The sequence below is a fragment of the Argiope bruennichi genome, chromosome 5 (genome assembly GCF_947563725.1).
Source record: "Argiope bruennichi chromosome 5, qqArgBrue1.1, whole genome shotgun sequence".
Classification (NCBI taxonomy): Eukaryota; Metazoa; Arthropoda; class Arachnida; order Araneae; family Araneidae; genus Argiope; species Argiope bruennichi.
The window spans coordinates 30,997,980-31,021,951 of record NC_079155.1 but is presented as its reverse complement, the minus strand read 5'-3'; the positions used below and the strand labels follow the sequence as shown (position 1 = coordinate 31,021,951).

At 32.7% G+C, this 23,972-nt stretch overlaps 1 protein-coding gene across 1 annotated transcript; it reads left to right on the top strand.

The window, feature by feature from the left end:
- Positions 1 to 150: 150 nt before the first annotated feature.
- Positions 151 to 23,445, top strand: LOC129969039 (fatty-acid amide hydrolase 2-B-like). Its single transcript, XM_056083439.1, has 8 exons — positions 151 to 373; positions 5,045 to 5,234; positions 7,016 to 7,235; positions 14,607 to 14,816; positions 15,064 to 15,183; positions 17,525 to 17,706; positions 20,769 to 20,864; positions 21,923 to 23,445. The coding sequence occupies exons 2-8, from the start codon at positions 5,058 to 5,060 to the stop codon at positions 22,511 to 22,513; spliced, it is 1,596 nt and encodes a 531-aa protein (XP_055939414.1). The 5' UTR covers positions 151 to 373; positions 5,045 to 5,057; the 3' UTR covers positions 22,514 to 23,445.
- The last annotated feature ends 527 nt before the right edge of the window (positions 23,446 to 23,972 follow it).

The window sequence follows — 23,972 nt, the reverse complement described above, 5'->3', positions numbered from 1 at the left end:
GCCAGTAACATGTTCTTTCTTCTTTTTTCTGTATTATCAGCTTTATATCAGGAAGGAACTTTCGTTCATACTTGATAATAATCGACAAAGAATTATGATAACAATGAAGATAAAATCCTTATAATTGTATATTTAAAGTTTATAGCAACACAAAAATGAATGAAGAAAGCAAGGAAGAATAATAATTCCGTTGAGCGATTCAATTAATGCACTCGGAACACTTATATCAATACTGCCAAATAGTAACAAAATTTGAAAGTTGTTGTATTTAATGCAAAGAGTATTCACCAAAAGCTTAATTTAGTTAGTTATTATTTGAAAAAGAAATTGGCCTGTGCTGAATAAAATAATACTCTGATTTCAGCTGTAGAAAGTAAGTAAAGTTGATTCTTTGTCTCATAGCCTTTTTTAAATCTTTTAAGAAATGATATTAGTTTATTTATATTATAGACAGATTAATAATCTTATTTAATACAAATTCCGTTCTTTTTTAATTTTTTATCAAAAGATAAGTTAACGGAGCTACAATGCGAACTGTGCCATGTTATACCTTTGATCAACATTACGCATTGTTTCTTTGGCCAGTTGAGAGGTATGATTCTCATTTAGAGAAGACTAGGTGTGCTAAAATGTTTTCAAAAAATTTGACACTTAGTTACTGCGAACGAAAGTTTCTCACTCACATTCTCACTTTTATCTACTTAGAAGACACGCTCTTTATTGTATTTAAGAGATAATAGAGAATTGATAATTTGATAGAGAGACTTAATCATATAGAAATTTTTAATATTAAAAATGATTTGTTATTAAAGATAGTTTTAACACAAATTAAATTATACTGCTGAATACAAATTGGTAGACGAAATCAAAACTTTAAAATAAAGATGATTATATTAACCCAATAATTAACCCAACCGTATTTTAAAATCTATACAAAATTCATAATTATTTTTAAGTTAAGTGAAAATTTTTACCGTCATTCTGTTTAGTAAGAGTAGAATAACAATAAAAGCCAATGGAAGTGCTCTTCCAGAAAATTCTAATATATTCCAATAAAATTCATATCCATCCCCTTTCTTCGCATGAAATTATAGCAGGCTATAGACTTTAAGAGTGCTGAGATTTTTATTTTTAGAGTTCAGGTTGTGTGAATTTTGTGTTTCCAAGTATACTGAAGTAAGGCGAGTGTACTGAATGAACGCTTGTTTGACACCCAATTTAGATCAAAATTTCATACAGAGACTGTTATAACAATTAGATCACATAGTAAACTTCATTTATTTAAATCTTTGTGTTTTTCAATTGCCACTTTTACATTCACGCAAACGTACAAACCGACAGATAGTCGACTCTATGATAAATTCGACTCAAAATTTATTAAAACATTTCAGATGCTGTGTATCAAATTTCACACATCTAAAATGTTGCATTTTTGAGATATCACGTTTGCATTCAAGCAAAAATGCAGATAGACAAACAGTCAGCCCTTCTTCAGATTCGGTTTCACAGCCATGGTTTAGATGAAGAATCAGTGTATTCAATTTTATTCACGTGGCGTTTTTTGTTTTGAAGTTATAGTTTACATTTGTATTCGGACAGCTAAAGAGGCTATATCAAAATTTCTGTAACAGAGACTATATCAAAAAGATTTATTTCGAGTAAAGATCATATATCGAATTTAATCCGCTTAACTCAAGGCTTTTAAAGTTATCGTGTTCCTCTACAGACTGTAAATATGCCAAAAATATGCTTATCATACTCAGGAAGATATGAAACGTGAAGATTCAATAAAATTTTCCAGTTCTAATTTATTGAAAATTACTATACTTTCTCTTTGTATATTTTGTATGCTGCCTCAGCTGACATATTTCATGGTGATGGAATACTAACTTATTTTAAAATCTCTATCAAAAAGATGGAGTCGAGTTCACTTTGGAGAGTCCCACCTGCTCACGCTTGGTGTTTTGGTAAGAGTCCCGGTTGGTGTCACCGTCTGAATTTCTCTGAGTGGACACACCAAATCCCTCAACAATCACTATGGATGTTCGAATGAAATTACTTTTCTTTTATATTTTAAGCATTTCATCTATCATATCTTACTAATAAGGAGAGGGCACGGGGTTTAAAATTAATTTTGGGACGGAATTTAATAAAATGGCAGTTTGTCTTTAGAATGTTCATTTCTTAAAATATTAAAGCGCAATAGCCAACCCATTTCGAGGAAATGGCCCTCAAACTTTCAGTATAGTTTACATACTAAAAATGTGTCACCATCCCGTCCATTTGTAAAAGAACTGTGAATTTAAGAATGAAGTCAATAAAAAAAATTAATATCCTCAAAAATGGATGAAAAAATTGTCCAACGCTCACCCATACATTAAGCAGGAATTGTTATTTTACTTTAAAATGTTTATAATTGTTTAAAGCCGTAAAAGTTAGCAAGGCGTATTCTAGGAAAACACCTTTATGTGAGAGTATGCGAAAAAGTCTTTACGAGACCAATCCCGATGGTTTTGTATATTCTTGAAAAAAAAAAAAAAATTAATCTTCTGATTCTCTTGTTTTAATGAATTTTATAAATTTACCATGCTATTTTAATTAATTATTAATATATTAAAATTCTTAATGATGGCAACTTGCTTCCTGAAAAGATTTAATTTAACCAAATGAATTGAATGATTGCCAGATTTTTAAACAGAAGTAATCTAGGAGTGAGGAAGAGAAACATTGTGGAGATGTTTTTATACCTAATAATGAATAACTCTTGTTCAGAGTTGAAATTTTGATTTCTTATTTTATGGTGTTTCTAAAAGATATTAATAATGATTTGGTTTAAATTTTTTATTTTAATTTTCTAAAATTGATTCATGTTTTTTGCAACTGTGTCTTCCACTACATTTTTGCTCAAAATGTGTTTTATTGCCCTTGTTAATTAGGTATAGAAATAAATTAAAGTACTTGTGAAAAAGTAAGCTATATGATCGAATCCAGCTTAAAGAAAATAAAATTAAAAATGGCATGTGAGAAATTGATATTTTCTGCAAACTTTGATATAAAAAGAAACTCTGTGAATAAGTATTATCGAAAATTCTTTCTTACATCTTTATGTTCGATAAGATTTCGAGTGATCTATTTTGATAAAAAAAAATGAATAACAATTGTTACTAAAATTAATAATATAAAAAGCAACTTTGTAAAAAAAAGTTATTGAAAATTCTAAACTTTGAAATGAGACGCAGATTAATTTTCTTTTCTTTCTTGTATTTTTATATTCGATAAGATTTCGAATGCTTTATTTTGATAAAAAAAAATGGCCATGAAAAAATGAATAACAATTGTTACTAAAATTAAACGATTGACATTTTTTTGCATAGTTTTAAAAAGAAATGGAATATTCTAAACATTATAAAAAATGAATATTTATATTTATTTTTGAATAATTTTTCGATATTTTTTAGATTTAAGAATATGTTTAAATTGTGATGTAAATTTCTGAGTCTTTCCTTCTTTGTACCATTTTTAACATTTATTATTCACTATTCAAACTCACCGACAAAATAACAGCAATAATTTTAGTAGAAGTGAAATCTTTTTTTCTAACAAAGTCAAGTGTTTGTCTTAATATGTGTGCATGTGTCTGTGTCCTACAAGATAGAACAGTACACTTGCAGTTACTATATTCGTCCCAAATATACCCTGAGGCATTTTTCCTTTGAAATTTCAATCAATTAAAAAGAAAGCAAAATTTTGACGATTTTTCATCTTGTTTTGTGTGTTGTTGTAACTTATGGCAGTTTACAAGCTCGCTGACAGTTATCGGCCAGCGATTTAAGCCAAGTGAGCGCCTCTTGTTTTTCCAGTAGCGCCAACTAGGGCCAAGAGTACGACTTAGCTTTTTCATTGCAACATCTAAAAATATTGAAGAACAAAACTGGTTCTTATTTATTTAAAACTGCAAGGATTATCTTTTCATTATACCAATTTAATAGCCATAAAATGTTTGACAATTTTTTAAAAATAATTTTAACAAAATTTTTTGAAAAAGATTTCGGAGCTGCAATGAAATTCAAAGAATTTGAAGGCGTCAGTAAATAAAGAAGTTTCCATTTTCTTTCATGTCAAATGGGTAATTTTACCGTAATAATTGCAAATATCGGTAATTTTTTCTTTGAATTTCAACCAATTGATTAGACATGTAAAAAAGTTACATTTTTGTCCTATTATATATAGCCCTTAACTACAAATGTAAATTAAAGAGATCTACAGATTCATTTATTATCAATCAAATATCCATTATTAAAGTTATTAAAGTTAAAAGCAATTATTAAAGCTCAAATATTATTTAAGAGCCTTTGGTTTCGATCAGAAACAACTGCACGTCAAAGGATTTTAATAATATCTGAAAAATCTAATCTGTGATTTAGACGTGTTTTTCTCAACAGATTGAAACAAAAATTTTACACACAAAATTGCAATTTTTCGTACCGAATTTGATATATTTAAGTCATTGAGGTTTTGAAATATCACGTTTACTTATTTCTGGAAATACAGACCGACAGACTGTCGATCCTTTATTGGATTTGGCTCAAAATTTGACAGGTGTATACATTATAGATGTCAACACTGTGTATTGAAATTTATCTGACTCTCTTCATTTTGTAGTTATAGTTTTAACTTATATTCGAACAGCCAGACAGATTGACTTCATCTGAACAGATTTTACTCAAAATGTTACAGAAATCTGCACATTTGGTGTAAATATCATATACCAAATATCAATCGTCTAGGTCAAATGATTTTTGAGTTATCTTTGTCACAGACAAATGGACAGATTTCAAAAATGTGTTTTTTGATCTCAGAGAGGACTAAAACATGAAGGTTTGTAAAAATGTCGAATTCAAATTTTTTAACTATTATTTTACTTTCACTATATTACGTATAAGAGAAAGTAAAAAAGACACACCAAAGTCTTGATAGTATGCATCTTCATATTGTTGGTTTTTTTTCACTATTTTTAATGTTTAACTTGATAATTTCATTCTAGATAGTTTGCGACGATGAAGAAAACATTCTGGTACTGGTTTTTTCATATTTTGTTTAGTACTTTGCGTCACATATGGCGTTTTGTATTGTCAATAAAGCTTGGAACCAAAGGCAAAATTGTGCCACCTGTTAAAAATCCACTCTTACTGAAATCTGCTACAAAACTGGCACAAGAAATTCGAGAAGGAAAGGTAATTGCACTAATGAATTGTGGTTTAACTTTAAGAAGTGTCATGTAGAAACACAAATATTTGTGAAGTAAACATTTCACATATTATCATGTGTTTTAGCTTATGTTATATTTTTATTACTATTTATATTTCTGTTTGTCTTTATCTTCAAGTTGCTATGAGTAGAAACAGAAGTACAGAGATATCCTTCATGTAGAGCAATTCATTTAATTTCATTAACTTACCGTTACGGAGCAACTCGAGGACAAAATAATAAATTGGTATTGATTTAATATTGTATTTCCACAGCAAGGGATTTCATTCTGTGGAAATATAAAATTAACAACATTATGACGTCAGATAGAAACAGAGCATTATTGGCTCTGAGGAAATCAATATTGTAGCGATCGTTCTAATTCTCTCAGAGAAAGCGCGCCAAAAGTTTGATATGCGTTTCATCTCCATTAATCATAAATTGGCCTTGAATGCGCAGCATGACTCAGTTTCCCGCCTCTCGGGCAGCGGGGAAAAACATAACCAGAGTAGCTCCGAGGGACAGAGCGTGTGATGTTGTTGTGTGTCTAATAAAGATATATTTTTGATATAACCGAAGAGTGATTGCTTCTAAACCCTTACATGGAGTCAGATTATAGCAAATAACATTATGGATTAATCAATCCTCCTCATTGGTGACCTCGGACGCTGAACCTTCAACCTTCGTACAGCTGTTGTGGCGCCATCTACCCGCAACTAAAGTCGTCATACTCACGTGACGCAGCAACCCAAAGTCGCCAGACACACTTGGCGCATTAACACCCACAAAACGCTCGTCATTACGCTTGGCGCTATTCTAACAGGGTACAGGCCTATTAAGACAACAGCTACTCAATATATCACGACTCAACGCCATATCGCTCGTCTCCCCTTCGCCTCACTGGAGGGAGAGTACTGTGGTGAATCGCATATAAGCCAGTAACAGCGCTTGTGCCCGAACAGCTGTTTTGGCAAAATCGGAATGTTACTGGACTGCTAACCCAAAGGTCCCAGGTTCTATCCTCACGGTTCCCTCACCTCTTCAATATCTAATTATATTTATATAATCAAGATAATGACACCAACAGGAAAAACTATTAAATATCTATCATTATTTTGTTATATTTCATTCGATTTTTTTTAATAATAGAGGAATTTTCCTTTTTAAAAATGTAATTAATTATGTTATTCGAAATTATACCTACCACTCAAATTGTTTTTTTCTCTCGTAAAAATACGTCTTCTTGATTATAGAAAAGGAAATTAAATTTGGAACATAATGAAACTTTAAAATATTTGATTCAAATCTATCTATGTATGCAAATAAGTAAAAGATACGTGTTTTAGAACTTTTAAAAGTGCCTAATTTTGATTTACCTTTTTTACAATTCAAGCTTTTACTCTAAACTTTTAAGGGGGGTTGGAGAACGAATTATTTCTAATAATGCAAATAATCATTTTTTTTAAATTACTAAATTACTTTTTTAAAACTTTTTTTTAAAACTTTTCTTTTCTTTTTTAATAAAATAATTTATATTCTGTCTAGAACATGACAAATTATTGCAATACATTTACACATTTGTTATTTTCTTGTGAATACTTCTATTTACTAAAAACTTTTAATATAATTTTTTTAGAAGGCAATAACTAATTTCAGCTAGTTTTGAGCAAAAAATATACCGATATCCTCGTTTTATTAGTAAGATTTCTCTTAGAGTCTCATTTTCTTTTATTTGAAAACAAACTATTTTGAAATATCCTTTTTCCAGCTTAAAAGCGAAGAAGTTGTTCAGGCCTACATAGACAGAATTCTAGAAGTGGAACCGTACATCAACGCAACAGTAGATCACTGTTTTGAGGATGCTTTAAAAAAAGCGAGAGAAGTAGATTCTCTAATATCTTCAGCAAGTTATTCGAGTGAATATTTAAGCAAAGAAAAGCCCCTTTTAGGGGTGCCCTTTTCTATGAAAATCATACTCATGGCTAAAGGTAAGTACCGGGTGAGACATAAATTCGTGCAAACTTCTAAAAATCATAATGAAAAAAGTAATGCTCGAAAAAAAATTGAGGTTTGCGGGAATATGTTCAGAGAGCCTTTGGATTTTGTTATTTCCATTAAAAAATTTTATTTAGAAAATGACCAATAGATGGCGCTCACACGTCATACCCAGACACTTTATGCAAATCAGGAAAGCAGAGCACAGTAACATTATAGTACATTTTATTTTAAAGCAAAAGATGCTCAACATGACCGCCACCACAAGGTATAAAGAATGTGAGGCTTGCAAGATAACGGCATCGACGCCACCAACGACCAATCGAATGGCATCTCTCAGTTCCATGAAAGTGGCAGGAGAGCTCCGGTAGACACGAGACTTTAGGTATCCCCACAACCAAAAGTCCGCTGGATCAAGATCTGGCGATCGTGAGGGTCACTCATTCTTACATCCTCGGCTTATCACTCTGTCCTCAGTGAATGTGTCTAGGAGGAACGTCTTAACGGAACTTGCAACGTGGGGTGGGGCATCATCCTGCATGAAGGCGACGTAAGATAATGCGCGTCTTTGCTGCAAAGCAGGCATAACGTGGTCACGCAAAAGCCTAAGATAGCGTTCTGCATTGACGGAACAGGTTTTCCAACCGGATACAGGACAACGCTCTTCAAAAAATAAAAGGCCTAGAATGAAGGACGCAGTCAAACCGCACGAAACAGTCACATGCGGAGAATATAGTGATTTGGTCGTGTACGCACGAGGGTTTGATGTCGACCAGATACGACTGTTTTGCGTATTGACGTCACCATGCAATGAAAAGTGGGATTCATCTGTCTACATAATGTTCAGTAACCATTCTGGATCACGTTCCATTTGTGCCAACTCCCATGTTGCACCCATGTTGTCTTTTCTCGCAATCTGCTGGCAACAACTGGTGAAATACCTCTATCTCGTACGGATGCAGTTTCAAGATTTCGTTCAGAATGCATCGGATCGACCTTTCCGGAATTCCTATTACTTTACCTGCTTCACGAGCACTGCAACTCCCCGTTGAAGTCTCGGCTGCCACATTTCTCATGACCCTTTGGATAACAGGGAAGCGGTCAGCGCTGACGGATGATCTGCCACTTCGTGGACGATCCTCTAATCTTCCCATTTCCTCAAAACGGCGGACCCATTCAATGAAATTGGATTTTTCTTCGCCTTAATTCCTTTCACCGTCCGTAACTGTCGCAATGCTTTAGTCGCGGGTTCACCGTTCTTATAGAACAGTTTAACCACTTATGCTCGATCCGGTAGCGATAGCATGCTTCTGGCGTCGAATGACAGATCCATTTCCAGCCTTGTGTTTTATAGTTATGCTGATTTGCATAAACCTTCTCGGTAAGACGTGTGAGCGACATCTATCAGTCATTATTAAATACATTTTTAATGGAAATAACAAAATCTAAAGGTTCTCTGAACATATTCCCGCAAACCGCAATTTTTTTCGAGCATTACTTTTTTTATTGTGATTTTTTGAAATTCGCACGAATTTATGCCGCACCCGGTATACTAAAAAACAATAAAAAAGTGCTTTTTTTTTTTTGCAATTTAAGATATGTAAACGAGTCATTGGAACAAAAATAAACAGTCGGGAGAACTTTCTTTTTGTATCGTGTACTGTTACATGTTTTATAGGAATAGCTTTTAATACTTTCATATAAATAGTGCTTCATATAATATTGCTGTTAAAATATTTGCTACAATTTTTACGTTTATTGAGAATGTTAAATAAAAGAAAATACGTTAAGAATAATACATAAAGAAAATACAGCAAAATAAATAAATTAAATGACTAAATCAACGGGGGTGGTCTCTCTCAAATTTTTTCGTATAGTCTTAATAAACGTGTTACTCTCCTCCTTACTCATAAAATTGTTAACCTCGAGTTAGGAAGTGAATATTGGCATTCGCTGAACAATATTTATGCAATACATATCATTGGTAAGAATCTAACATTTTTACCGAATAAATCGCGAGTGTACGTATTGTGGATATTGTCTTTTCTCAGACAGAGTGTCGCCAAAATCTGACAAGGAACTACAGTTATAGTCACGAGATAACATGCCAAATTTCCATGATGTAAGCCATTGCATTTATGAGTTACTTCGCTTTCGCATGCGGAAGTACAGATCGGCGAATAGTCAGCCTTGATGGATAGGATTGAAAATTTGATTGGATCTACAATCCAAGTGATAAATCTGGGTACCAAATTTTATCCATCTAGCTTTCTTCTTCTTGTAATTATCGTGTTTACTTACATTTGGACAGATGGAATTCCTCAAAATAGATTTCGCTCAAAACTAGGAAGAAATCCATAAATTCGGTATAAAAACCATTCATCCATCTAGCTGAAAGCGTTTACGAGTTTCAATGTAGAATTTCATCGAAACCTTGAGTTCGAATTTTTTGACGATTACAATATTTTCTCTATATTTCTTATACCAGAAATAAAAAATTAAAGATACAGTAAAAATAAAAATAATTTAGTGAGTAAAAAAATTATAATTTATTATAAGAGCTGATATTCAATTTTAAACTATAAATGAATAATTAGCAATAGGCATGAATCCAATGAGGTATAAAAATGAATATTGATATGAGGTTAAATGCTATGTTTAGAATTTATAATTTGCCCCTTAATTAAGAGAAATAATTCAGTGATATTATATCCAAAATGTTTTGCAGGTATATTTCATATTGCAATTTTCAGACAAGTTTTCCTCAAATATGTAATATGGGGAAGGAAAGTCAATTTTTTGTCAAAAATTACACCAAGGAATTTGCATTCATTCTGCAGGATTAAAGGTGTGTCTTGAAAAAATAATTCCGGATCTGGGTGTAACAATCTTCTACAGAAATGAACACCAAAAGTTTTCTGAGCAGAAAAAGTAAAACCATTTTTATTTGTCCAAGCTATCATATTATTAATTGCTGTTTGCAGCTGTCTTTCAATAATTCTCATATCTGTACCAGAACAAGAGATCTGAGGATCGTCCACATAAAGTGATCTTTGTATGCAAGAAGGTAAAACTGATAATATATTATTAATTTTTAAAATAAATAGTGTTACAGCCCTGAGGAACACCCTCTTCTTGACAGTAAACATCAGAATATTTCCCAATTTAAATCTAAAATAACGTTGTTCTAAAAACTTTTGTATAAAAATAGGTAAATGTTCTCGAAAATCAAGCTCAAAGAGGTCTTTCAAAATCCCATATCGCCATGCTGTATCATAAGCCTTCTCTATATCGAAAAAAATTGAGACTAGATGGTGGCGCCTGAGAAAGGCTGTACGAATGGCACTTTCTAATAAAACCAAATTATCTGTTGTACAATGACCTTTGCGGAAACCGCTCTGAAATGGTGAAATGCATCCGTTTTTTTCCAAGATATAGGCCAAACGTGCATTCACAATCTTTTTAAGAAGTTTGCACATGCAGCTTGTCAATGCAATTGGACGGTAATTGAGAGGATTTAAAGGATGTTTATTAGGCTTCAATATTGGAATGACGGTGGCATATTTCCATTTCGATGGAAAATAATGCTCTTTCCATATTCTATTAAATATATATAGAATATTACCAAGACAGTCATCTGACAAATGTCAGATCATGGAATAAGTGATGCCATCAGGACCTAATGAAGTTTCCTTAGTTGTGGATAATGATTTACGTAATTCTTCTATAGTTAGATCAACATTATATGCAAGAATCTTTTTTGTGCGGAATCGAAGGGGAATTTTTTCTGTTTTGAACTTATATGACAGAAATGGTTCTGTATAATTATGTGCTGCGCATACAGATGAAAATGTGTCTGCTAAAATATTGTTCATTTCCTGTAAGTCGCAAATTTCCCGATCATTTACTTTTAAATATGATATAGGATATTCAGAATAAATTCCACACGCCTTTTTTATTAGATTCCACATGTCTGTCACTGACACAGAAGAATTAATATTAGATGTAAGTTTAATTCAGGAGCTCCGTTGAGCTTGACGTCGAGTACGTCTAGCTATAGCTTTTGCTCTTTGAAATAAAATAAAATTTGTCGTAGAGGGCCGTCTTCGGAACTTATTGCATGCAATTTGTTGATTCCTGCGCGTTTCTGTGCATTGGCTATTCCACCAGGGGTTCCGAAATTTAGGGAAAGCAGTACTAGATTTCGGAATAGATTCATCTACCGCTCTGAGTATTAAAGAAGTCACGTTATTAAAAACAACATCAAGGTCTGGGTGTTCCACCATATCCTTTGATATTTTGGCTTTGCTAGCGAAACTCCTCCAATCATCTTTATCAAAAAGATAACGCTCAGGTCGTTGCGGAACTGTGACAGGTGTATTAACTTGAGCGAGGAAAATCGATAAATGATCACTTTCACACAAGTCATTCCCTACTCGAAAAGTGAAAAAGGGAGCAATAGGCGCCGAGCAGAGAGCAAGATCCAAACAATGGAAAGTTTTGCTACCCAAATGGAAATGGGTATGGTCACCATTATTCAAAAGACAAAGAGAGTGATCAGAAATAAATTCCTCAATTTGCCTTCCTCGAGGATTCGTGCCATTACTACCCCAAACAGGACTACGAGCATTAAAATCACCTATTATTATGAATGGTGCTGGCAATTCAGCAATTAATCTATCAAGTTCATGTTTATCAATGGCGGAATTAGGAGGCAAGTAAAGAGAACAAACTGTAATTAAACGCGGAATCGCAATACGGACCGCGACAGCTTGCAGTTGTGTGTGAAGTGTAACTGCAGATGACTGATCATTATGAGAGACGAGAAGAACACCACCACCTGAGGCTCTATCAGAGTTACCGTCTCTTCGAATCAAACTATAACGTTTAATTTTTGCAGGGTCACTTGATTTTAAGTATGTCTCTGGAAATACCATGCAGACAGGGTGATAACTGTTAATAAAGTCCTTAATTTGGTGCAATTTATTGCGAAAGCCACGACTGTTCAATGAAAATAGTGTGGCCATAAAAGTTAACGTTTAAGTAGTGATTTTTTCTTACCTTTGCCTTTAGTAATATCGCCGAGCTGCGTAGACTCCATATCCATTTCAGATAGTTCAGATGAGGATGGATTAATAGATAGAAGTTCTCGGAAGTAGGTGGATTGCTAACATCAGCAGATTTTAATTTTTTTCGAAGTTCTTTTGTCAGTTTATTATTATTAAAAGCTTCATAGTCTGTATGTGAGGCAGTAACTACAACAGACGATGTAAGACTGGAAGTTGCATCTTCAGGCGTTGCAAGTTTAGACACATAACAGGCAGATTTAGTTGATATTTTTTTCGTCGGTATTGTATTGGTTTGTAAAGGTTGTAATTTTTTGAGGGGAGGGCAAACGACCTTCGTTAATAATTCTTCGGTTTGAGTTGAACTGACATTTGTGTTTTCCGGTTTAGATTTTAAAAGAGAGGAATACGATATACCGGACTTGGGTGTTCTATCATTAACTATTTGGCGGGCTTCTTTAAAGGATATGTTATTTTTAATTTTAATGGCCAGAATTTCTTTCTCCATTTGCCATTTAGGACAAAATTTATACGATGCTGCATCATCGCATGCGCAGTTAGGGCATTTCAATGTTTCAGAATCACATGCATTGGTATCATGATCCAATGAGGAACATTTGGCACAAACCATTTTACCACAACATTTTTTGTCGGGTGTGTCCATACCTCTGACACTGATAACATCTCAGAGTATTAGGTATGTATGGACGAATGTTACAACGTAAATATCCAGCACATATAAATTTTGGGAGAACAGGTGTCTCAAAAGTGACAACAACATGCTTTGTGGGAATTAATCGTCCATCCCGTCGAACGTGAATGCGACAAGCGGCACAGACCCCCTGGGATCGTAATTCTTCCACTAATTCTGCATCAGAGTGCTGTACAAGAGATTGTTCCGAGATTACCGGCTGTGAAAAATTTAATGTCTTATGGAGATATATTTTTACTGGCCATGAGCCTAAAGTAGTTAGCTTACTAATAGTATCTGCCTATTTTTTGGATTTCGTTTGAATAAGTAGATCGCCATAACGCATCTTTTAAATATCCGATACTTCTCCAATAGTATACAGGATCAATTTATGGACAAGGAGCGGAGAAAGTGAATGAAACGTTTCATCTGTATGCATGATAAAATAACGAGAGTTTGATGTTGCTTCAGTGACGCTAGAAAAGAAAATCCATACAAGGAGGAATTCAAATTCGGGCCCCGACGGCACCGCCCACCACGGAGCCCAACAAGGGAAGGCAATTGTTGGCTCTGGGAATTCCCAGCCTCAGTATCCACCCTGGAGGTAGCCGGAACCTATACGCTAAGGGCCACTTCCAGGAACGTCTACCACCCCTAACGTAGAGCCCCAGAAGGTGACCCCTTCGCTTGATCCCTAGCAGATCAACCACTCAGGTGGCTAGTTACCAGCCGACTGATGCACAGGGGACCATCAGTGCACCACCCGTCTAATGGGTCGCCACGCACGTGGGGTATTTGGCTGTCCATGAGAAGCAAGAAGCAAACAGAGCGGCAAAAGCTTTTCATAGCGAGCTCCCTCGCTTGCCGTCGAGGGATAGACGGACCAAGCAGACAGCAGAAGGCGTAGGGGAGAGAGAACTGAAAGGGAGTAAAGATCCCTGGGTACCTCGGGATTGGGACAACCGTACTCACCTATGATAGGTGAGCCCCTGAGGGGGCCTACACTTCTGTAATCTGTAACCTCCCAGTTCCCTGACCTTAATTCGTGCAACTTTCTGCTATGAAACGTCTAGTAAGCATTGATAATCCAAGAAATATTTAAGACTTTAAAACTGTATTTCACGCCATTTACTGAACTTTATCCAATATTCATTTCGGGTAACTGTGGAATGTGCTATCTTGCGATTTCTGAAGTTACAGCACAACAGGTTCCATGATGAACGGATATCTACTATGAAACATTTTGTGCTGTTCCACACTGGCAGCTTCTTTTGTTTAGCATTCTTGACTGAATTTTGCTTGTAAAGTTCCTTCCGAATACCTTTCTTTTTCAAGTCATTCATCCGCTCGTGGAATATCTTGTTTCTTAACTCTTTAAATCTTTAATAATTCAGCTGTACTGTAACAGAAAAAACAAGAACAAATAGAGAAACTTTTTTTTCCATTTTCGAAATTACCCCCAAAAATACTTAAAATCCGAAAAAAAAACCAAGCATGAAAAAACTGTGATTGTGTTGTTTCCTTTGGAACCAATTATTTTGCGTGTGTGTGAACTTGTGTAATACTTATTGTTTCACTCCAAAATGTTTTTTTCTTCTCGTTTTCAGGACTCCGATGCACAGCTGGATACAAAGCTTTCGAAAATGTAATAGCCACTCAAGATGCACCTTCGGTTGCATTACTGAAAAGGGCCGGCGCCATTTTGATTACATCCACGAATGTACCTGAACTACTAATGGGTATCAGTGCTAGAAATAAACTGCACGGGTCAACCTGCAATCCTTACGATACGAACAGAACAAGCGGAGGTAGCAGTGGTATGTGCCATTAAATTGTTTCCTATGCATGTTCGACTGTTCTAAGAAGCCAATTATTCTATTTTTTTGTTAATTTGAAGCTACTATTAATGTACAAATATTTCACATGCGTGAAGTATATTTGCGCTTGATTAGATAAAAATACGCGAATACCTAGAGCAAAACATTCATTTATTTGTAATGAAAGTTCATAATTTTAAAAGTTGTGCTTTCTAAATTAATTTATTTCAATATTTCTTCATTTTAGGTGGGGAATCTGCTTTGTTAGCTGCTGGTGGATCGGTACTCGGAATCGGTAACGATCTAGTGGGCAGCTTGAGAATACCAGCTCATTTCACGGGAATTTTTACACACAAACCTACAAGAGGTATAAATAACCAATTTTGAAAGCAAAATTTTTCTAAAACACTAAGGTCAGTTGTACTGCTTAAGAAAATAAAACAAGATCTAAATTTACAGTAACTTTATTTGTATCTTCAAATTGCATGCAAAATCTATTTTTCGACGGTATTACCTCTGTTATTTACACCTTTGTTGAGACGTACCACAAGTTTTTCAATGCCTTCTGCAAAGAACTCCCACGTTCAGAGCATTACCAATAACAAAATAAGTACTTAGATTGTTCAAAAATTTAATGTAGAAATAAATGCCCATGCCACAATTGTTAGATTTTAAAAATAGGAAATATACAGAACCAATACCATTTGTTTGAAGTCATCGCAACAACTCATTACCTTTTCGAAAAATGGCTAAAAACCATTAACCTTTTGAACGAATATGTTTCATTTCCCTATGCTGAAAATATAATTTTGATCGTGATACTGGATAACAGAAAAACTCTTTCAGAAAACTGGGCAGCAAACATATACATATATTTAAATCCCAAATCTGCTGTCTCGAGCAAAAAAGCAATCCGAAGTTTCAGATGATAATAATTTGGAATTTTTCGAATGCAGTTACTCTTGAATCTATTCATTCTTATCTTTCAACATTTTTTTTTTCTTTTTGCTCGCTTGTATAAGAAGTATAAATAAAGTATTATAAAAGTCAAAAAATTCGAACTCGAGATTCTGACGATTCTCCACGTTTGAAACCACCTTGATTCCAAAATAACATTTTTGGCAATACGTCTGTCTGTGATAAAGATAACTAAAAAATGCTTTACGCTCGATTAAGGAAATTTAGTATACGGTGTCTATACTAAATTTGTAAATTTCTATCAATTGCAATTTACTCAGGGGAAGTCAGTCTGTCCGGTTGTTCCGAATATAAGTTATCTCATAAGCTAGGCTCATAAAATTTAATACCCAGATTTAACATCTATAGTATAGACATATTAAATTTTGCGCCAAATTTAACAAAGAGTTGACCGTCTTATTGTTGTGTACTTTCACAAGCGTGTAACGCGATAATTCAAAAACACATTGAAATATATGAAATCTGGCATGTGATTTTGTGACTATGGTTGCAGTTCTGTGTCATAATTTAATTTCAATCAAATCTAAATGATATGTATAAAAAGCAAATTCGATTTTCAGGTACCTATTACTAAATGCCAGTGAGTAATCACCAAAAACATTTGACAAGGATCACACGATTGATTCAGTAAAAATGCTAAATTCTCGCCAAACATCAATATTTTGCATCTATTGTTCTCCGAAGCCTATCAAGATTTTCGCGGCCGGTCCCAGGGTCCGTAATTTTATGCGGGGAGAAAAGAAAAGCGCCTTTTTAGAGAATATCTAGAGAGTTTTGTTAGAACCCACTGCTTTTTTTTATGAAGTTAACTCTAATGTATTTTTTTTCTATAATTGGAAAGTAAAGTCCTACATTGATACCCGAATTTTTAATCTTTATTGAAATTTATCTTCCCTAAATAATAATAATAATAATAATAAATATTTGAGGAAGGTCACCCCATTCCATATTTTCGTTTCGTGCTCAAGCACAGAAATTTTGCGGCAACTGGATCAAAAAATTATGCAATTGCCACCAATGCATCCAACAGACCTTCAAGTATCATCTGCTGAGAAGTCACGTAAAAAACACTTAAAAGATGTTTTAATAGATAAAGTGATTTTTTTTAAAGATCTAATCTTTTTTTAAATTTCTTTTATTCTTAAAAGTCTTTTTTTTTTACTTTTAAAATTTATTTTCAAGACGCTTAACCATAAACAAAATGAAAGAATTAAAGTTAGTACTTTTTCACTCTGTAATAAACTCATGATAAGCATATACACCGAATTACTATAATTAAAAACTGCATTATAGATTGTGTGTTAATGTTACGGTTAATGATTAGGAAATAAAAACCTGCATATTGAAGTAGTTCGTGTATTTTTATCTACTTTGCAGTGAATGAGAATTCGCTATTTCTAAACTCCATACGGAACGGCAAATATCAAACACTTGCATTCATTCTTTGCGAAACTTTTCTTCGGTGTAACGACATGAAAAAACACACAATTCTTTTCATCTTACTTTAATGTGCAATTCAATAAAAGTATCTTGTTTTATTGTACTGGAAGTAATTAGCTCAAAATTATTATTTCTGACATAAATATTTCGATTAAAATTTCTAGTTATAAGAATGCTTGACAGAATTCCTTTTGTTAGAAATGTTTAATGAAAAATTAGATATAAATATTAAATTTTTGGAGGGAAAAAAAACTATAACAGTCTTTACTTATCTTTATACTGTTTTCTAGGTCTGGTACCTAATGGAGGCTGTTTTCCTCCCGAGAAACCAGATCAACCTCTAAAGTCTTCTGAGATTGAGATCTATAAGCATATATCAACTGGACCCATGTGTAGATACGCGGAGGACCTCATCATCGGTATGAAGGTTCTTTCGTCAACGAGCGGAAAAACATTAAACTTTGACAAAAAGGTAAAGTTAGCAATCATTTCATGAAAATGACAAAAGCTTCATCTTTTCATTACCCATCTTTCTTCTTGCACTTCTTTAATGTTATAATCAAACTGATGAATAAAATATTAAAATTAGAGAATTTTACGAGTCTGCTTTTTTATAAGATGCACGTCTGCATTTTCTAAAATTTCAAACAAGCAATTTTAAAATAAAAATGGGAATATTCAAAAATAACTGCATGCAAAAGATTATCAGAAAAAAACGAATATTAATTGAGATACTTGGCATTTGTTTTAAAGTTTTGTGTAACCTACTTTTGTATTTCGTTAGAAGAAAAAAAGATGTTATCTTCAGAATAAACCAGTGGGAGTAATCTCTTCGAAGCTCACTCAAACTATTCAGTGAAGGTCTTGTTCCCCTTCTTCCGCAAAAAAAAAAAAAAAAAAAAAAAAAAGACATTGAGTAACGTAGTGAATTTCTTATATGGCAGTGATAAATGATAGTTACGACATATAGATCTTTAAAGTAAATTTGGCATTTTTGTTGAATGTTGCGAAAATATTATTTTGAGAGCTATTTTGCTGGCTATTTGACGCCGAATTTCCACATAAAATTTGCTGTGGTACTCACAAGATAAGGAACTGAATTTGAACAATTTAAGTCATTAGCATAGTACAAATGAAGCTATACAAGTACTCAGTGGGTGCATTTAAATTGACATAAAGATTAAAGAAGAAAGGCGAATGGCAAAATTAATAAATGAAAAAAAACCCAGTTTTCTGATGATTTTGCAAATTTGAATTCTAATTACGAGGAATATACAAAACCATGGAATATATCGAAATCAAGTAGAATTGTTTTGAAAATGAAAATTTTCTTAATTCTGTTTATACAGATATATCTAAACAAATAAACAAAAAAAAAGAATTGGATGTGTCTTTAAAATTTACTAATACAAGCAGAAAATTGATCATTAAATATTTAGATTGAATGGTTATTGCAGTGTTTTCACAGTGGGGATAGTTATAATTATGAAGGCTGTACTTTGCGCTATAAGATAAAAGAAGTCAAAATTATATCTGATTCGGGATCGGTTCTTATGCATAGCAGTTATCTCTATGAAAAAAAAGGAATTTAATAATAATACCAAACAATTGATTGAAAGGCATCATTATAAAATTGAAATCTTTTTGGATAAAAGCACATATGCGATTTCAAGAGGGGTGGGGTGGGAGCAGACTCTCTAGTAAAAATTATTTAAAAAAATAAAATTGACATAGCTTTCAATAAATCGAATATTGATATTAAAACTAAACGCAATACGAAGATGATGAATTCATTGAAAAATACATAGCAGGAATCCGCAGTACACAGATGAACGGAAAATGTCAATGGTCAGTTGATAATGCGAGTCAAAAGAATGCAATGAAAATTTTAGTTTTATAAAATTATCACTGTCTTGGCATTTTTAAGGCTCATATATCCACAGTTACGGTAGAGATGATAAGTGTTTTTGTGGGAAGGATTTAGGCACTATTCTACACATTATCAAAGAACATGATCTTCGGAATATTCAAAGTAAATAATGGCCTTTTGACTTGATGGAAATGAAATGGAAAACCCTTTTTAAATACTAATTTATCAGAAACACTGCCATTCTAAGTTGAGAAACTCTTGACTAAAGAACTGGGCGGCGATTATCTATCAATAATTAAAGGTGTTATTATGTTCGCCTGACGTTCTGTACGATTTTATGTTCGCATTTTTACAGTTTTTCTTTTTTCCGTTATTATTCTATTCCATTTTTATTTGTGTCCCATTTTTTTTTACTTAAAAATGAACACGCCGGCTGCCAATTAGCGGTTTTTGTCTTTTGGTGGCCCGCTATTTTTTTAGTATTTTCGTACCTGATGGGTCGCTTTGCTACTACAATGGCATCGATTTAGATGTTATCAAATCAGATGTTTCGATGTTTGAGTATTGTAACCAAAAGCAATGTCATATCTTCGCAGATGCGTAAAAAGCAACACTCCCATGCTTCAAAACTCTAGATCATCTCAAAATCTATCCAATAAACATAGCCGAATAAACATGTAAACATAGAAGCGAGTATTACTTTTTCACACGGAAAAGAGGAAATGAGTCATTTAAGTTGTGGGCATATAACTTCATATTATCAAAATCAGTTACTGATCTGAAGATAAACTAGGAATTTGAAATTCTTCGCACCGTGAGTGCAGCATATAGCTACGCATATTCATGCTAAAATCAATTATTTAAAAAATTATTAGTTGTTAATTCCTGTTTGAAATACTAAAATAAGGCTGACCTATCATTTATTAATATCGTCCGTTTTATTTCACTTTAACCGTTAATTCAATAAAACAATTTCGATTGCGGAATTTTTAATCACCATTTCTTAATTGGTTATACAATTATCCGGAAAACTAATCCCGTTTTAATAGCGATTTCTCTGCGTAACAAAATAATAATAATAATGAGGAAAAAAATATAGATAAGAAAAGTATCTTTGACGGGGATTTTGAAAGGAAAAAAATTGATGTAAATTTGATAAAAATATTTTTTATTATAAATTCTTTTTATTTATATATATATTCCTTATTTATTTATATTTTAAATTCTTTAATATTTTGCTTAAAATTATTATTACTAATGATTTTGATCTCTCAATTTGATGTTTTCCATCAATTTTTGAAGTTTCTATATGGAATCGCTCAGAATTTACCAAGTGCACTCACCTAAAAGTTAATATATTTTTGTTTTCCGTAGTAATTAAATTTTTAATCGAACTATAATAACAGCTTAATTATCTTAAGTATCTGTACGAGAAGCACAAATTAAGTGTACGGCACAAATAAATTTACAACTAAATAATTACTTTTCAACAACAAACAAATTTTAATACAAAATTATATTAAATCTGCTTCATAAATTCTAAATTGGTTCGATAAGGATTTGGCATATTGAAAATTGCTTGTAAACTTTGAATTCTATCGATAAGAATGCAACATAATATTGATATCTGTGCCAAATATTTTAATAAGTTATTTCTTTTCCAGGTTGATTTCAGAAAGATAAAAGTGTATTTCTTAAAGGAAATTATAAGTCCCATGGTACCACCAGTAAATAAAAACATTGCAAATGCTTTAGAAAAAGTAAGACAATTTAAACTAAAATTAATATTTCAGAGTTATTCAGAATTTTTTTCTGTCATTGAAATGATATTATATCCTTTTGTTTAACATTAACTTTTCTATAGATTAATTTCCCGGAAGAAAATTAAGTTAAATAATTTTTGAGCCGATCTTGTATGCTCATCACGAATTAATTAAATTTTGTTATATTTGATACATAATTCGTAATCTTTTAAAATTATATTATAATTGCTTCAGACTTGCTACCAGAAAAATGTCCAATTAACCACTGATTTATTAATTTGACATTTATCAAACGAATAAAATCATAATTCGAAAATAATATTTCGAACCAAGAATATTAATAACCAGTTATTGAATTACAGTAACATGAATTTCTTTTGTTGATGAAGAACGTCTGTATGTTCTGGGGCTCACCAGGAGAGAATATTTGACTCAGAGATGTTCAATTTGCCTAAATGTACATATGAATTATAAATGTATACCTCAATGTATACCTTTGAATGTACGTATGAATTATAAATGTATACCTTTAATTAAAATTTTAATTAATCAAAAATTAAGAGTAATTTTTGTGTTTCTTTCGTAATAACTTACCAAATTATTATTCCAAAATTTGATTACTTTCAGATTTAATTGCTTTCAAATTTTGGAAATTATCTTTTTAATAGTGCTAGTTTAACTAACATGAAAATTTTTCTCGAATTTTGGCAATTTGTGAAAAATAGTATTTTTCAAAACTTAAAACAATAAATTTCATTGCTTCAATGAAATTTAGACCCTTCTAATCAAATACTAAATCGCTTGATTTTCTTCTACCATTGAAAATAAAAGCAGAAAAATTTTGTTCATTATCTGCGCAGTTTAATATGCGGAATCTGACAATAAAATTACTTTGCCGTAACTGATAACGAGCATTTTGAAATATATTAGCCAGACACTTAAGTTTTAAATAGCATTAGGCTTTCATTGCATTCGAATGCATTGAAATTATCAAATATTCTAATATTCTATAAATTTTTATTGCTAATTTTAAAAATAACCATTGTTATTTTCAGGCTGTATCCCATTTCGAAAAACGCTACAACATAGCGGTTCAAGAGGTGAAGATGCCCTCCCTGTACGACTCAAACAGGTGCGTTGTTAACACACTACTCCGATGCGTGACGAGCGTGAAGAATATATTTCTCGGAGATGAAAAATTGGGTTTCAACGAAAAGATAGATTTCCTGAAAGCTTTCATTGGAAAATCAGTTTTATGCGTATCATCTCTTGCTACTTTGAACCTAGCATATTTTCCCTTGTGGTACAGAAAAGACAGGACTGCATATTACCAAAAGATGTTGGAAGACTGGACCACAGAGTTCAATGACCTCCTGGATGAAAATTCAGTGCTCCTGATGCCGACCTCAGCTGTAACAGCCCCCTATCATTCCGAAATCGCCCTAATATTACCGAGCTTCTGCTACACGTCAATATTTAACATTCTCGGTATGCCCGCTACCCACTGTCCGATGGGTTTCACCAAACAAGGGCTACCGGTTGGCATCCAGATTGTGGGACGTGCTAATAACGACCCCCTTACACTAGCCTGCGCAATCGAATTAGAAAGAGCATTTGGTGGCTGGAAATCACCTGGTGAAATATAAAAATGACAAATTATTGTTACAAATTAGTACTTAACTTGAAAGACTAGTCAAACTTACTGAAATTATTGGGAGATTGGGAATTTAATATCGGCTATGCAAGATCTCTTTGCAGTAATTCCCAACCTTTTTTTTAAATAATAAATTTAAAATGTTTTTTTAAATTTTTTAAGTAATCAGTACCAAAATTTGAATGGGGAACTGTAATTATTTTCTCCTATTAGCACAAAATATCGTGAGATATCCCCATGAAGGTATCGTAAAAATGATGTTGAGCATTTCGTGCTAAAAAGATCTATTTATTTTAATGCATCTAAAATAGCATTTCATACAGTACAATATTAAGAAGATATAGAACATGTTTCCTAAAGGGAAATGTTAGCAATATATATGCTTTATAAGATTCTCAATCCTTGATGGTATGGAACAAGGGATAACTGATCTTTTGAGGAAATTTGAAGCAAAAGTCAATTCTACTTTGCCTTTCTTTTTGGACATGAAAATACATTTTAACATTTCAAGACATAGAACCCTCAATTCTGTAATACAACATCATAAAAGGCAGTTACTGTGGTCATTCATGTAAAAATCGCAAATTCCAAAACAGTAGTTGCGAAATAGGCAAATTTAAATTTTTAACTTGTTATAAAAAAAATGATTTAGTAAAATACGGATATCTGCTATTCAGCGATGGAAAATTAAAGGATCGAACGAGTTATACCATACTGTAAAGAATTAAATGGAGATGACGATGAACTATATATGTCAAAACCAAATTTTTTGGCCGTAGTGACATTTTCCTGAACAACGAAGATATGATGTTTTGATTAATTGGATCATAATTTTATTAACTTCATATTACTCACTTTATTAAATAAAAACCGGTTTTTTAAAACGAAGGTTTTTTGTGTTAATGTGTTTGTGCATGATGGTCATTGTTGAAATTGTCTAAATATTACTTATTTTTCTAGTTACATTAGTATTTTCATATCCACAAATGTTTTAAGATAGTATTCATCAAATTTTTAAATTGATATATGAAATTGTAATATGAGATCCGAGTGCTATATTAAATTCAACATCTATATAATTTCTTTTTTCTGTATGACTGCTATTGTTCTCCACAAATCTTTCTACTCTCAAAACAATGTGTTCTACAGCAAAAAGCAGTAAGCTCGCTTTAACTCCACTAATATACGGAACAATACAGTCTTTCAGATGCATTAAGGTAATAGGTTGCTCACGATAAACTTGTTCCTTTAAATATTTCCATTATCAGAAATCGTAAGGGGTGCGAACAGGTTGATTGCCTGTTCTTCGTAGAAAATTTGCTGTCACAATTGTCATTCAAGACGATGAATTTGAGGAAATGCACCGTTCTTCATAAAAAATGTTTTCTGTAATCAGTTACATTTCTGCAGACTGGAAATCTAAAGGGTTAATCAAAAACGTTCAACGCATA